The sequence below is a fragment of the Sceloporus occidentalis genome, unplaced genomic scaffold (assembly GCF_023333645.1).
Source record: "Sceloporus occidentalis isolate IW3139 unplaced genomic scaffold, rSceOcc1.0.p SCAF_1, whole genome shotgun sequence".
Classification (NCBI taxonomy): Eukaryota; Metazoa; Chordata; class Lepidosauria; order Squamata; family Phrynosomatidae; genus Sceloporus; species Sceloporus occidentalis.
In genome coordinates, this window is record NW_028316981.1 from 246,543,001 (window position 1) to 246,558,676 (window position 15,676).

Sequence of the window (15,676 nt, forward strand, 5' to 3'; positions counted from 1 at the left end):
AAACTGCATTATTTCTGCAGTGCAGATGCACCCTGTGTTTCCTTCTTCAAGCTAGTTTTCCCACCACTGTGAGAAGTACTACACATGTTTGTTTTTTTAAACTACTTTGTAGGAAAAGAAGCTGATAACAACAGAGGCAGGAAGGACTTTATGTTTCCTCATTTCATCTTTTAACACTAATAGCAAATACACATTTGAAACCCTGTATTGCAGAAAGCCACTGGGAACAGAAAAGCAGCAGACTGTATGAATACCAACCCACATTGCTTCTCTACTCTCAAACACCCCTCCCAAAACACGTTATTTTATTCTAACATATCCTCAAAGACAGTAACCTTGCACTTAGTCCAAGCCAGCAAGTATGCATATATTAAGATTTTCTAGCATGGTGAAGACTATACCAAATACTCAGAGATGACAACACATGCTTCTTTCTCTTTTCACATTCAGATGACGAGTGTTCATGCAATCACACATTTCTACTCTCTCCAAATAACAACCACTGGAGATAGGAAGAAGATTTATGATTGACCATTCAACAACTGTTTCATTAGGTCTACTCTAACAATTAGATTTAGGCCTAAGTGTTCAAGACCAAGGGATAACAACTCATTTTATTTTCTAATGCTAGTACAAGTTGTGTCTCCCTCATTGAAAATGCTTGGGACCAGAAGTGCTTGAGATTTTTTCCCCCCAGATTTTGGAATATTTGCATATACAAAATGATATATCTTGGAGATGAGACTTAAGTATAAACATGAAATTCATTTATATTTTGTATATGCCTGATACACAAAGCCTGATACACAAAATTTTTAATAATGTTGTGCATGAAACAAAGTTTATGTACACTGAACCACTAAAAAGCAAAGGTGTCACTACCTCAACCACCAATGTGGACAATTTTGGATGTTGGAGTATTTTCTATTTTGGAATTCCAGATAAGGGAGATTCAATCTGAATTATCACCAAAGGAGTTTATTGGACTGGCCCTGGAACAGGTCCAGTGCGTTTTAAACGTGCAGGTGCGCATGGAACAGGATGGGGCCAAGAACCCCATTTTACTGCACTCTGGAATGCCGCCTTTGCCGCCGGGCGTTCCAGTTGTGTCCCCGTTCCGTCCCAGAGAGTATCATTTCTGAGAACGCTTTAGAACAGTTCTCAGAAATGGCGCCCTCTGGGACGGAATGGGGACGCAACTGGAATTCCCGGCAGCAAAGGCGGCATTCCAGCATGCAGTAAAATGGGGTTCTTGGCCCCATCCCGTTCCGTGCGCACCCCCACGCGTGCACGTTTAAAACGCACTGGGCCCGTTCCAGGGCCAGTCTGATAAACTCCAAAGTCAGACTGGATTAGAATTTCAAGTAAACTAAAGTTAGAGGTAAACTCCAATATTTCATTAAAAATATTCCCCTCTCCCCCCTCATCATTCCCTTCTCCTTTTGTGTCGTGTCTTTTTAGATTGTAAGCCTGAGGGCAGGGAACTGTCTATTCTCCCCTCTGTTGTAAGCCGCCCGGATTCCCAGTGATTGGGCGGCATATTGTTATTATTATTATTATTATTATTATTATTATTAGACCTCTGCTCATTCAGCAAGACTTCTCATTTCTTCTTCACCCCTGCACTTCACTGTGCATTGTCTACCCTCAGGAGCAGACCTGGAGACAAACAAGGGCTGCGGGAAAAAGCGGCAACTTGATCTATTAACAATATGCATTGCACCGGACAACTCATATCTTTAGACTTTACCAAACAATGTCTTCCTAAATGTTGTTGTTGTTGTGTGCTTTCAAGCAGTTTCCAAACTTATGGAGACCCTAAGAAAAACCTAACATGGGGTTTTCTTGGCAAGTTTCTTTAGAGGGGGATTTGCCATTGCCATCCTCTGAAACAGAGAGAGTGTGAATTGTCCAATATCACCCAGTGAGTTTGCATGGGTCAGAGTCCAGCCCTCAAACCACTACATCACAGTGGCTCTGCCCTTTGTAAATGACATGCTCTTACATAATCCATATATGTGAGTTCACAGATGATTTATGTGAATTGATTTATGTCAAATTTCTTAATTAGGATCTTCTAAATGACATAATCCTAGTTAAGGAATTTCACATAAACCATTACAAAGAGTAACAGAGTAGTCACCTCCAACTATGTTTTTTCGAGTAGTCATCTGTGAACTCACACATGTGGGTTGTGTGAGTTTACAGATGTCCACTCAGTGTATCACAGTTATGTAAGTAATCTCTTATTATTATTAACTGTCTTTTTTCCTGTATATTTTAATACATTCTCCTGTGCATTAAAAAAGTTATAAAATGTGGACATTTTACAGCAAAGCATAATGTCACAGGCTTTACATAATTTTTTTTTCAAAAGAACCTTTGGCTGAAATGTGCTGCATAATGCATAAATCCAATTACTCTTCTGCATTTTGTGTTTCATGGCACGTACTTTCTTTCATTGGCCTATTTAAATTGATTTTTTTCCTCCTTAATGAGATACTGACACAAGGGCAAGCATATTTTAATACTAAAATACCAGCACAATAACTCAGATCACATGCATAGTAATAATTATAATCCTTCATGTTATTAATGGTCACAGAAAATCTAGGCATGTCAACTGGTTAAAAAGCTATAGGGATTAACCTCCTGACCCCAGGCATATTTACTAAGAAGTTTGCATTTAATTTTGGCAAATCATGTATCAAGTAAACCAATGTATATAAATGCAAGCTACTGGCTCATTTTCTTACTCATACTTAGTTGACAAGACATAGCTAGAAAAAACACAATTTAAGTTTTTCTGCTCCAGGTACAGTTTTATGAAGAATACATGGCTTTACACTTCTAATCAGGTATAAGGCAATCTTACCACAGCAAACCAGAAAGTGAGTTGATCACTGTTACCACAGAACATATTGCATGAAGAAATTTTTTAAAAAAATAGCCAAGAGTATTTGTTTTGTAAAGTCCATGTTAAGAAGTGGAGCCAGAACATTCCTGTTAAGCAGGATAACAACATTCTGAATCCTAATTAAATGTCTGTTGGTTATAGTTATAAATTGAGTAACTATGCCTGAATTATTAATACAAAATGTAATTATCTATATAAGTTAGAATCTGTAGCAGGATGTTTTCAATAAAAGCATTAATACAGTAAGATCTCCCTACAAGAAAATGTACTAATAAGGAATACTGAATATAAGCATGGGGGCACAAAGACATGCTTTGTTATAATAATCTGTTCCAATGCGATTTTAGGCTGCATCAATAGAAATATAGTGTCTAGATCAAGTGAAGTAATAGTGCCACTCTATTCTGCTTTGGTCAGGCCCCACTTGGAATGCTGTGTCCAGTTCTGGGCACCACAATTAAAAAAGGATGTAGAGAGACTGGATCGTGTCCAAAGGAGGGTGACTAAAATGGTGAAGGGTCTGGAAACCATGTCCCATGAGGAACGACTTAGGGAGCTGGGGATGTTTAGCCTGGAGAAGAGAAGGTTAAGAGGTGATATGATAGCCCTGTTTAAATATTTGAAAGGATGTCATGTTGAGGAGGGAGCAAGCTTGTTTTCTGCTGCTCCAGAGACTAGAACGCGGAACAATGGATGCAAGCTGCAGGAAAAGAGATTCCACCTCAACATTAGGAGGAACTTCCTGACAGTAAGGGCTGTTCGACAGTGGAACAAACTCCCTTGGAGTGCAGTGGACTCTCCTTCCTTAGAGGTCTTCAAACAGAGGCTGGATAGCCATCTGTCGGGGATGCTTTGATTGTGATTTCCTGCATGGCAGGAGTTGGACTGGATGGCCCTTGTGGTCTCTTTCAACTCTATGATTCTATGACCTAAGTCTAATCTGCACTACAGAAATAATGCAGTTTGACACCACTTTTATAATCATGGCTTAGTGTTATAGAATTCTGGGAGTTGTAGTTTTGTGAGATACTTAGGTTTCCCTGTTAGAGAGCTCTGATGCCGTACCAAACTACAAATCCCAGGATTCCACAGCACTGAACCATGACAGTTAAAGCAGTGTTAAACTGCATTATGTCTGCAGTGCATATTAGACCTTAGTTACATATAAATAAATAAACAAATACATGTGTGCACACATACACACCACCACCACCATTATTAGCCCAGACCAGTGTTTTTGGTGACCTCTAGCCTAGCAATGTCTGCTGTGGTTGTACAGTGCATCTGCGTCATACACGGGTGTGCTTTACGCAGCTTTCATCATATACTGAAAACCACATGCGGAGAAGGGCCGGCGCGTCCCATAGGGAACAATGGGGCACGCGCCCATGGCATGCATGCTCTGCCGCACCACTGCATGCATGAGCCCCATTCATTTAAATGGGGCTCAAGCATAGGCAGTATTTGCTTTACGTGGGGGAGTCTGGAAATGATCCCCCGCATAAAGTAAGGCCGCACTGTATGTTGGTTTCTAGCCAGTGCTGAATGCACTGTAGGTTAACATCCATAAAGCCACTGCAAACACTTAACTTTATCTGGTTTCACTGGTGTACTGAAATCCAAACATGCCAGTGAGTTACACATCCTTCTCATTAACACTAGAACTATATGCAGTTTGAGTACCATTAGATAATGGCTAATACGGTTGGTTGGTTTGTTGTTGTTATTATTTTACAATGAAGGTATTTGTTTCCACATAAAAAAGCCCTTGGCAGAAATCTAATGTTTCTTACCTCATAGGACCACACACACTGAGTTCCACCAAACCGCCGAACACATCTGCCTACTTCGACATCCTCATGAGTTGTGTACATTTCTTGAAGACATTCACCTATGTGTGGCACCATCCTCCTAAGAACTTCACGACTGAAGATCATCCCTGGACCACCCATGCAGAAGTTTTCTCCAGGCTCAAGCCCAAGTTTTCCAAGTTCTTCAATATTTCCTAGTCCTGTTTGTCCCAAATAGAGAGGCTTACTGCTGTTGAGTGACCGAAGGAATTCCTCTAATTTTTCTCCTATATTGGGGGAGGGGGGAGAGGGGGAGAGAGAGAGAGAGAGAGAGAGAGAGAGAGAGAAATTATTTATGCTACATCATCTAATTAATTTCTCTTTACAGCTAAACTTTAATCTATAACTCTATGATCTATAATTTATTCTCCTCCAACCAATACTAAAAAAGGACAAAGCCAAAAGAGAAGATAGGAGTTTTTAGTTTTTGAAATTCTTCCTGACAGAACTACTATATATACTCATGTATAAGTCTAGAAATTCTAATAAAAGAATTGACCCAAAACCTGAGCCGACTTATCCACAGGTCAATGTAAGTACTGTACTTTAACTCTTATTTATAAAAAGCAAGCACCCCATGGTAGAAGGCAAGAATATAATCACTTTTGGAAGCACTGACTTCCCCTCTACTCTCTCATGAATCCAGCTTTTAGGGTGAACACAAACAGTTATGCCTGCTGGAATTTTGTATGTTCTTTGACATTGTTTTCCCTTCCTTCATCCTTTAGATCCTTTGTTATATGCCTCTAAGTTTTACCCTTTACTTACCCATGGGTCATATCAAAATTCATAATTTTGGCCCCAAAACCTGCCCTCGACTTATACATGAAGCTGACTTATAGTTGAGTATATATGGTAATACTACAGTCAGCCCTCCATATCTATGGACTTTTTAACCACAGATTCAAGCCTCCATAGCTTAAAAATATTTTTAAAATGTATAAGTTCCAAAAAGTAAATCTGGATTTTGCCATTTTATATAAGGGAGCCTTGGTGGCACCGTGGTTAAAATACCTTACTGCAGCCATTCATAGCCAAAAGATTGTGAGTTCAGTCCCAGGCAGGGCTCCAGGGGCCACTCATTGTTCTGTGGGTTGCTAAAATGAATACCCAAGCTTGTTGGGGGCAATTAGCTTCCACCGCTTAGGGATTGAAATGGTATTGAAATGTACTTGTTATTGCTATGCAAGAGATACAATTTTAGTATGTCATTGTATTTAATGGGACTTGAGCATCCACAGATTTTGGTATCCATGGGGGTACCCCCGAGGATAACAAAGGCCCACTGTACTGAGGCCAATGTCCCCTATAAAATGAAGCAGATATTGGTTTAAAACAGTGGTTTGACTCAACAGTCCATAGAGCCCGCAGAACTCTCACCATCAGATTTCTGCTGATGTTCATCTCTACTTGCACTTTTCCACACTACACTGCACAAAATTATGGGAGAAGGGGCCTCAGGAGTGGATTTTCAACAGACACAAAGATGTGCTGTGGGAATTAGGGATGAGAAAAGCTCCATAATAATGCAACCAGAACACAACTCAATGTTTTATGGATACAAGATAGTACTCTGTAACATTTTGCCATTTCACAAATACAATCCATGTTAAAAACAGTCAAGCAATTTGCCATTTGACTGCCATAAATGAATGACAAATGGTAGTTCCTAGGTTGAAGCCAGTCTGCATCACCATCAATCCACTGATCTAGTGCTGGCACTGTGCACTCTACTGGTGCTGCTACCACCATATACACACTCTCTGTCTCCTCAGGAATGGAAGAGAGGAGAACTAGATAAACTCTATAGTTCTATGCTCCAATTAGACCCAGAATCAGTCGAGATATGCAGGTGACCTCAACCATAGCAGAGAAAATCAATGGGAGACTGAGGTGAAAGGAAAGAACCACCACAAGAAAGACATGTCCCTCCTTCAAAATGCTATTTGCATACTGAGTTAAAATTACACAAATATATTTTTCAAAGATTATTTTTTGACAATAAAAATGGCAAAAGCTGAAACATAAGATTGAGGCTGCATCCACAGTGCAGAAATAATCTGATTTGACACCACTTTAACTGCCATGGCTCCATCCTATGGAATTCTAAGATATGTAGTCTCACAAAATTACAGTTCTCAGGATATGTCTCACAAAACTGCAGTTCCCGGAAATCCATAGCACTGAGCCATGGCAGTTGAAATGGTGTCAAACCAGATTATTTCTGCAGTGCAGATGCAGCCAGTGGCTAAAATCTTACTGTGATTCCTTGCTAGAATAGATCTACTGAATCAACTAGACTTGCATGTTGTTAACTCATCATTCAACAGTTGATTCCACTGGTCTACTCCTGCTGGGACTAACCAGCAGCACACTGGCCAGTGACTTCACATTTTCCTAAAGAAAATACTACACCGAAATTAATGGAATTTAACTCAGAGAGAATCTATTTAAGAAAGACGTTAAATTTTATAAAAAGGTGATAGTTATAAGAGTAAATTGTATAAAACCCTCTTTTGATCCTGCTAAAAATTGCTGCAATTTCAAAGTCTGGGGAAGTTTAATTGATATATAAAAACCAGAAACCTGTTCAAGTTCTTGATGATTTTTTTTATTCCTGCACTTTCATGATTAAATGTATTAATTAGAACAATTGTGTTTAATATAATGAAATATGTGTACAAGGCCATTTCATATAATGAGCTAGAATCAAAGGACAAAATGAAAAAGTCATCTCATCACATGCAATTTTATGTATTTATTCAGAAGTCCCACTGAGTTTCATGAGGACTCCCAGATGTGTGGATAAAACTGTAGCCCAATGATTGTTTTTCTCTTCATTTATATGTGTGTGTGTGTGTAACTGAAACGGACCTGCTTTGTTTGCAATATTCAGATTGTTAATATCAGCAGTTTATTGCCTGTTACTTGCTGCACAATAACATCAAAAGCAATGTACAAAAACTTCTAAATAGCACCCAGAGCAATGTTTTATTACTGAATTTTTATTTTAGTTCTCTCTCAAGCATATGGTCCCAGGAAAAATAGAATAATAAAATATGTAAAACATATCATGCAAATTTGCAACAAACATTAGTCCAGGCTCAGATGAACATCACACTGCAGACAGAGATGGCTCTTTGACAAACATTTCCAAATATATCCTGTAAAGCCATAGCAACAGTGTAACACGTAGATTTTCTGTATTAAAAGAAACTAGGTGACATAAAAACTATTGTCAATAATAAGAACATGCACCAAATTGAAGTCTAAAAAAATTAGAGAGAAAAGAAAAAATTAACATACAGTATTTAAAGTCACTCAGTGTTTTACACTTCAGTTCCTATTAAAAGTCAATGTTGGCAGAAGTAAAGTAACATGTAAGGCTACCTGTACCCATGCAAAGGGCAAAGCAAGGATGGACTGCCACCCTTAGGCTGCGAATGGAGTGATGCAATAAACTCATCTGTAGCACACCGAAAAAACAGCTAAATTTCCACCAATCCCACATTAACATCTCCACAGTGTTTACTTTAAACCATGTCAACAAGCAGAATATGGGACGGTGGCTTATTTTTACTGGGGAAGCCAAAGAGACAACAATCTTGTCAAGCAAAATCAGACAGGCTTCAGATTGACTGCATATTTCAGAAAAAGAACTTAGCCTCTGGCTTCTGTTGGTTCCTCCCTGCCCTTGTGCTCCTTCTACAGCATTTAAACACAGTAATAATTCTAGTCAGTACGTGGATGGGAAACAGCCAACAAATACCAGGAGCTGTAGGCTATATTTCAGCAGAAGGAACTGGCAAAACCATCTTTGATTAAGAAACTCCCATAAAATTTATGGGTCACCACATATCAACAGGCCCAATAAGTATGCACTGGACTTGTATCCTAACATATTACCAAGACATTCATATGTGAGAGAACTCAGCAAGACCAGAAAGTAAAGTCGTTGGATCGGGACCCTAATCTAAGATACATGAAAAGACATTCGTGGTTACTCAGCAGTGAAAGAACAGCGCTCTGTGCAGAATCCACTTCTATGACATAAGGCAAAACTGGAGGTTAAACTTTAATATTATAGTTAGCAGTCAATCTGAGGTTTTTAAAAATGAAACATCACTTGTACCCAGTAGTGTGGGAGGGAGATTTGAGACTGTAGCACAGAGGGTAGTAAAGATTCAACTGTTCCTTCCTCTGGCACAACTCTGACTAAAGTCATCCTCCTCTCTCCAAGTTAGAGACAAGGAGAGGGGACTCCCAGCTAAGGTCAATTGCCTACATTTCTAAATAGTGCTTATTTCCCCTCACTCTGGCCCAAGCTTTTTCAAAATATTTTCATTTCTACTATATGTACAGGCTCAAGAGAGAGAGCTTCAGAGAACTAACAAAAATACCTCTTGAAATCGCCTGATTGTCTATACTAGGTGTCAGGTTCATCTACATATACCGTAACCCATGTCTGAGGGAGACAGTGCAGTCCTATATATGTCTACTCCCAAGCAAGACCAACAAAGAAGTTCAAGGGGTGCTTACTCCAGATAAGCAGGTAAAGAATTCCAGCCATGAACAGACCTGAATAAAACTGTGCTGGTAGAAGGAATTCTCACACCATAGAGCTATAAACCTTTGGTTTATTAATATTGGTGTCAATCCTTGAAAAGTCTTGGGATCAGCCAATTCCTTTTGCCCAGCAGCTGGAATATCTTTCCAAATAAATACCAGTACTTATAACTACTCCAATAAAGAGAACCTGATGCTCCATAATCAGAGACACACCGACATTCTGTTGTAACATAAATTGTTCTGTCCATGTTTAAAAAAAATTAACATTTTTTAAAACACATTGAAATCTGAAGCAAATGTTTCTGACTCATTAATCCTACTATGAGGAAATGTATCAATGTATTCTGCTATTTAGAGAAAGAGAATTGATTATGTTAATGAGTAAGTGACTCCCCAAGCTCATCTTCTTTCCTGCAGCGCTTACAGAGCTTCTGGCACCAGGATTTCACTGATAAATCAGTAGCATGCCAGATAAACTGGGAGTGGGGATAATCCCAGTGTTAGAGAACTAATTATATTAAAGCAATGCTTTATGAGTACTACATTATTTTTAAAAAATCAAGCTATTGATCGACTTTATTTTAAGGAAATGCTCATTTTCTGAGCCTATTCACAATATTAGTTATGTAGTTGTCTTATGTATTACCTTCATCGGTGTGAACTACCACCTGCACTTTCAATTTTTGACTTCTTGAATCTAACAGAAACCCAATTCCTGTGGGTATTTCTTTGTCCACTTCACATTATGAAGCTCTTCCTTACCAAAGCTCTTGAAACAATATATCAGCAGTCCTCAGAATTGTGTTCTTTTTAAAACTGATATTAACAATTTTAGCACACAATTTTGCCCATCTATTGCAAATCGTAAAGATGTCAATGCAAACTAAATAGAAACACAAATTCATCTACCAATATAATCCAGGGAGGAAGGAGGGGGGAAAAAGAACCCAGTTCACCCAATACCTTATTGGAATTGCCATTTAGTACAGCCAGTTACTATTTCATAGCTGTCTAATAAACTCCTTTTTAAGTTTACAGTCTTTCATCACTCATTTTGGTACAGGCTTCCACAATCTTTATCATTGGAGAGCAACTGATGCAAGGGTCACTGAACTTGGTAATTTATTCTGAGACCAAAAGATATCTTGGAACAGGATAAGGTGGTTAAATTTCAAATGAGGAATGAATGCCCTACATGTGCATTTCTACCAACCAAGGGGCAGGAGGGGAGACTGCATTATTCATTTCAAAAGATTTTAACACACAAAGGAGATTGGGAGTTTATCCCATGAATGTCCTGGAAAAATCACGTAATTAAGCAAAACAATTCCACATGACGTTGCACAAAACCCACCATTAAAGTGGTCACAAAGAAGCATTAACACGCATCTTTTTACTTTTGGGATTTCAGCAACAATGCATTTCCAATAAAACTTTATTTGCGCAATTGCATGTGACAATCATATGTGCAATTACTCGCCATTTTCACTTTATTTGTGGGATGCTTTAATGCCGAAATTAGCCCCAGTGTGATAAACTCCAACCACTGAAGGACTTGAGCTTCTTTTTCAGGATGAGCTCCAAGTGGGAGAAAGCATGCAGATGTACAGAGGGAAGCCATGCGGGCTACACAGGCATACTCAACCACTAGAAATCCACAAGCTTTGTCTCTTTCTCAACCTGGAAGGCAGGTAGAGAAGAAGCTTGCATTAATGGGCAGGGATGGAACTGGGTGAGATTCCAAAGTATCCTGTGGAAAAAAATCCAGCATGCTCACCTTTGTAAAACTCAGCTACACTGGTGTGTCAGTGTTGAGGACTTCTCAAGGGAAGGGTGGGCACCCTATTCTAGTTGCCAACCTTACACTTGCTTATGACCACCTGGAAGAAAAGATGCTCCTAGAGAGCCCTACAAAAGAGGCATCCTGAGTAGTGATGCCTAGGCGCTCTGGCACTCTTGTACCTGCTATTCTGCCCACAGACTCACAGAGAGCCCTCAAGGGCCATCCAGTCCAACCCCATTCTGCCATGCAGGAAGTCATAATCAAAGCATTCCTGACAGATGGCCATCCAGCCTCTGCTTAAAGACCTCCAAAGAAGGAGATCCCACCATGCTCCAAGGCAGTGTCTTCCACTGTCGAATAGCTCTTACTGTCAGGAAGTTGACCATTGAGGTGGAATCTCTATTCCTGTAGTTTGTACCCATTGTTCCTAGTCTCTGTAGCAGAGGCAAACAAGCTTTGAATCACACAGAAGAGCTGGAAAACACCACGAGGGCCATCCAGTCCTTGCTCCATCCTCAATATGACACCCCTTCAAATACTTAAACAGGGCTATCATACCACCTCTTAAGCATCTTTTCTCCAGGCTAAACATATCCAGCTCCCTAGTTTGCCACACAAAGCAAATTGGGAGTTTATCCCATGAAGAAAATCCCAGAGAAAAATTGCGTAATTGCGTGTAACGATTTTGCACAACGTTGCATACAACCCACCATTAAAGTGGTCACAAAGAAGCATTAATGGACATCTCTTTACTTTTGAGATTTCAGCAACAATGTGTTTCCAATATCGCTTTATTTGTGCAATTATGTGTGATAATCATTCGCACAATTACTCGCCATTCCTTTGCTGGATGCTTTGAATGTCCTTTAATCTCTGTTTAATGCTGAAATCAGCCCCAATTCCTCCTCACCATTTTGGTCACCCTCCTCTGGACATGCCCAGCCCAGAGTAACTCCTGGGCAGGAACCACAGGTCCTGGGGCTGAGAAGGGGTCCTCCTGGCCCATCTCTCTATATATAACACCATGTTTTTTACCTGAGAAGACACCTCTCTAGGAATCTCTAGGTCCTCCAGTGCAACTCTGTGGTCAACATCTGCCAGACTTCGACCATAGAACTGCACTGGAGGAGCTACAAAAGTGGGGTGTTCTCTCTAGGAATCTCTAGGTCTTTCTGTGCAACCTTTAAAGTTGACTGTAGAGATGCACTGGAGGACCTAAGTATTCCTAGAGAGAACATAGTCATCTAATCTGTGAATAATCAAAGCCACAAATGTCAAAGCCACAAACATGGAGGGATGAGTGGTTCTCAACCTTTGGGCCTCCAGATGTTTTGGACTTCAATTAGTGATGTAAAGAATATTTGTCAAAATTTGATAAACAGAAGAAATATCCGTTATCCGAAGATTTTGAAAGCTTTTTAAAGCGAAGAAATTATGAGCTCTTCTCAATCAATGAGTAAGAATTTTGGTAGGCCAGGATCTGAGTATTTTGCATGAGCAAAGCTACCATTCATATTGGCTTTTTCCAGCAGAGGAATGTTCTTTAAACCTCTGCCACACTGCCTTTTGACATGGTAACTGAGTTTGAAATACCATTGTACTTAGCGTACACGTTTGCCTCCCTTGTCTTTTATTTTCATTCAAGAAAGCTGTGAAAAATACTTCTTGACAGGGAGGGAGAGAAGAAAAATAACCTTTTGAAAGTGGGACTTCTGTAAAGAATGAGGCCATGTACAGAGAGGCCAAAATAAAGCTGCTTTGGGCCACTTTGGAGGTATGCTGTTGAAATGACACAGACATCTGAAGAGGCTACGTTCTAGTCCTCAGGACTGGAGCATGGCTTTGGCACGACATCCGGACTCTTAGGGCGCATGCAGCATTTCAACAGCATACCTCCAAAGTGACCCAAAGCAGCTTTATTTTGGTCTCTCTGTACGGGCCCGATATTTTCTTTTAAAAATCCGCATCTAGTTCTCGATGGGAGAAGAAGAAGAAGTTGGTTTGTGACAAGACTAACTCCAATTCCCAGGAGTCCCAGTCAGTGTGAAGGCTGATTGTGGAGGGATTCTGGGAGTTGAAGTCTCCCCCAAAGCCACCTGGAACGGAGCCCTGGGCTCCTCCAGAGCCGCCTGGCCCTCTGCTGCCAGAGCCACCCACCTTTGATGTAGACGTCGTCGTCGGCGCGCATGAACCACTGGAAGGCGTGGAGGTAGTGGTCGTGCATGTACTTGAGCATGAGGAAGGACTTCTTCTGCGGGGGGTAGGCGTCGTCCACGCCGGGCAGGGCCACCAGGGGCAGGGGCCGCTCTCCGGAGGCCGGCGGCGGGGCCACCGAGCCCTGGCTGGAGAAGAATTCCACGCGGCCGGGGATGGAGCGCGCCCAGGTCCGCTGCGCCGCCACCGCCCTCCCGCTCAGGTACTTCTGGGCCGTCATCACCCCGACATACAGGAAGCGCCGCCCGGGAGCCTCCGGGCAGCACTTGGCCCCTCTGGCCCCGTAGTCCCCGCTCCCGTTGTGGAGGAGGACGGCGGTGGTGGCGCCGGGGGCCGTGGCGCCTTCCTCCTGCTGCTGCTGCTGCTGCTGCTCGAAGGTGGGAGTCGGGGCGAGACCGGGCAGCCCTTCCTCGGCAAGCGGAGGCGGAGGAGGAGGCGGCTGCTGCGGCTGCCAGTCTTTCCCCCAGAAAGGCTTCCCTCTCCTCCTGGCAGCCGCCTCCTCCTCCTCTTCCTCCTCCTCCTCCTCCTCCTCGGTGGGCAGCTGCCTCTGCTGTTCCCCGGGAAGCCCCGCCGCCACGCGCCCGTAGAAGGCGCACAGGCTGTTGCTGCCTCCGCTCAGGGGAGAGGCTCCGCGGAGCCCGTTCCGGCTGCTGCCTCCATCGCCTCCTGCTGCTCCTTCCCTGCCGCCGCCGCCTCCTCCTCCTCCGGCTCGCCTCTTCCTCTCGCTCAGCTCGGCTACTTTGGGGGCGATGAGCCAGGAGGCCACGCTGAAGCCCAGCACCAGCCCCAAGGCCACGCTCAGCCAGGGGCGCCGGGAGCGGGAGGCCATGGTGGCCGGACAGAGAGAGCCCACCAGCCGCCTCCCTCGCTCCTTCTCCTCCTTCTCCTTCGTCTTCCTCCGCCTCTTCCTCGTCACGCTCCCAGACCCCGACGCCGCCTCTGGCCCTCCATGAGTGGCTCCCGGGCGGAGGAGGAGGAGGAGGAGGAAGGTCCACTCCGGGCTGTTGCTCCTCCGAGTGAAACTTCAGAAGCAAGGGAAGGAGGCGGCACAGCCAGGCAAAATGCGCCCGACCCAGAGAGGATGCGGCGGCTGTTGCTGCTTCTGCTGCTGCTGCCGCCGCCGGGAGTGGTCCCTCCTCCTCCCCGTTCCTCCCCCTTCTCTCCACAGAGAGAGAGAGAGGGAGGGAGAAGGAGAAAGAAGGGGAGGCGCAGGGGGCTAGAGCTATCCTCCTCCCGGCCAAATGTTGGACGCCTCAGAGAAAGCTTAGGCGCCAGCCAAGGAAAGCTCCTGGAAGGATGCTTTCATTGCTTGTTCCCCTGCTGGGAAGGGAGGGCTTTCTTAGAACTGGAGCGGTGAGGCTGGGAGGGAGGACAGGTCCGGGGAAAGGAGGACTTTTTTTGGTTTACACACACACACCGCGCATCCGTCTGAAACCCAAATTCTCTTTCGACCCACTTTGGTCCGAAACACACTCCAGAAATAAGGCAGTCCGAGACCGCTGTAACTGCCCTGGCTCAGTGCTAGGGAATTCCGGGAACTGTAGTTTGTCGTGGCACCAGAGCTGACATAGAAGGCCGAATGTCTCACAAAACGGCAGTGTTTTGGACCGAAGGGCCTCTTCTTTCCTGCTGAGGCTCTGAGGAGGCTTCCCTTTCAGTCTCCCGCTTTCCCCAGTCCTTTTGCGCCCTCGTCAGTCCCATCTTTCTTGCTTCCCTCCAAAGGCCAAGTTTTTAAAAAGGAGAAGATGGAGGGAAGAGGAAGAGGAGGAGAAAAGTGGGGAGTGGCAACTTGGGAAAGAAAACCCGCCTTTGGAAGTGGCTCTGAGGGGGAGAAGAAGCAAGGACTGGTCTCCCTCAGAGCGAGAGGAGGAGGAGAGAAATGGCAGAGGAACCCTCTCTTCGCCTCAGAATTGCTCAGGAATGGAGAGCAAACTAGCCTCACTGGGGACATGATCCGTTTTGAGAGCGCTTTAACTGCCAGGGCTCCATGCTCTGGAATTCTGGGAATGGTAGTTGGTTGTGGGCCCAGAGCGGAGCTACCAACTACCATTCCCAGAATTCCAGAGCATGGAGCCCTGGCAGTTAGCGCTCTCAAACTGGACCATTTCTCCATTGAGGATGCAGCCCCTGACAGGAACATCCCAAACATAACCAATCTGGCAATTTGATTCCAACTCCCCATTCTTGGTGCTATATCTCTCTCTGGGCATCTCCCTTCTTTCCAAACAAAGCCCCTTTCTGAGGAATCCCGCGAATGATGATTTTGTTTTAGTCAGGTCACCGAGGCGCTAAGAAAAGTAAAGCGATCCCCTTGTTTGCGCTTACAGGCGGATAATCCTCCGG

At 43.3% G+C, this 15,676-nt stretch overlaps 1 protein-coding gene across 1 annotated transcript in view; it reads right to left on the bottom strand.

Annotated features, from left to right (window-relative positions):
- Positions 1-14,403, bottom strand: part of LOC149323712 (chondroitin sulfate synthase 3-like) — a 94,899-nt gene extending 80,496 nt beyond the window's left edge. The window contains exons 1-2 of the mRNA XM_089491294.1: positions 13,277-14,403; positions 4,711-4,994 (exon numbers count right to left, since the gene is read on the bottom strand). Of these exons, the coding sequence (XP_089347420.1) occupies positions 4,711-4,994; positions 13,277-14,162 (1,170 nt within the window). The 5' untranslated portion in view covers positions 14,163-14,403. The remainder of the gene's footprint in view (positions 1-4,710; positions 4,995-13,276) is intronic.
- Positions 14,404-15,676: the final 1,273 nt, after the last annotated feature.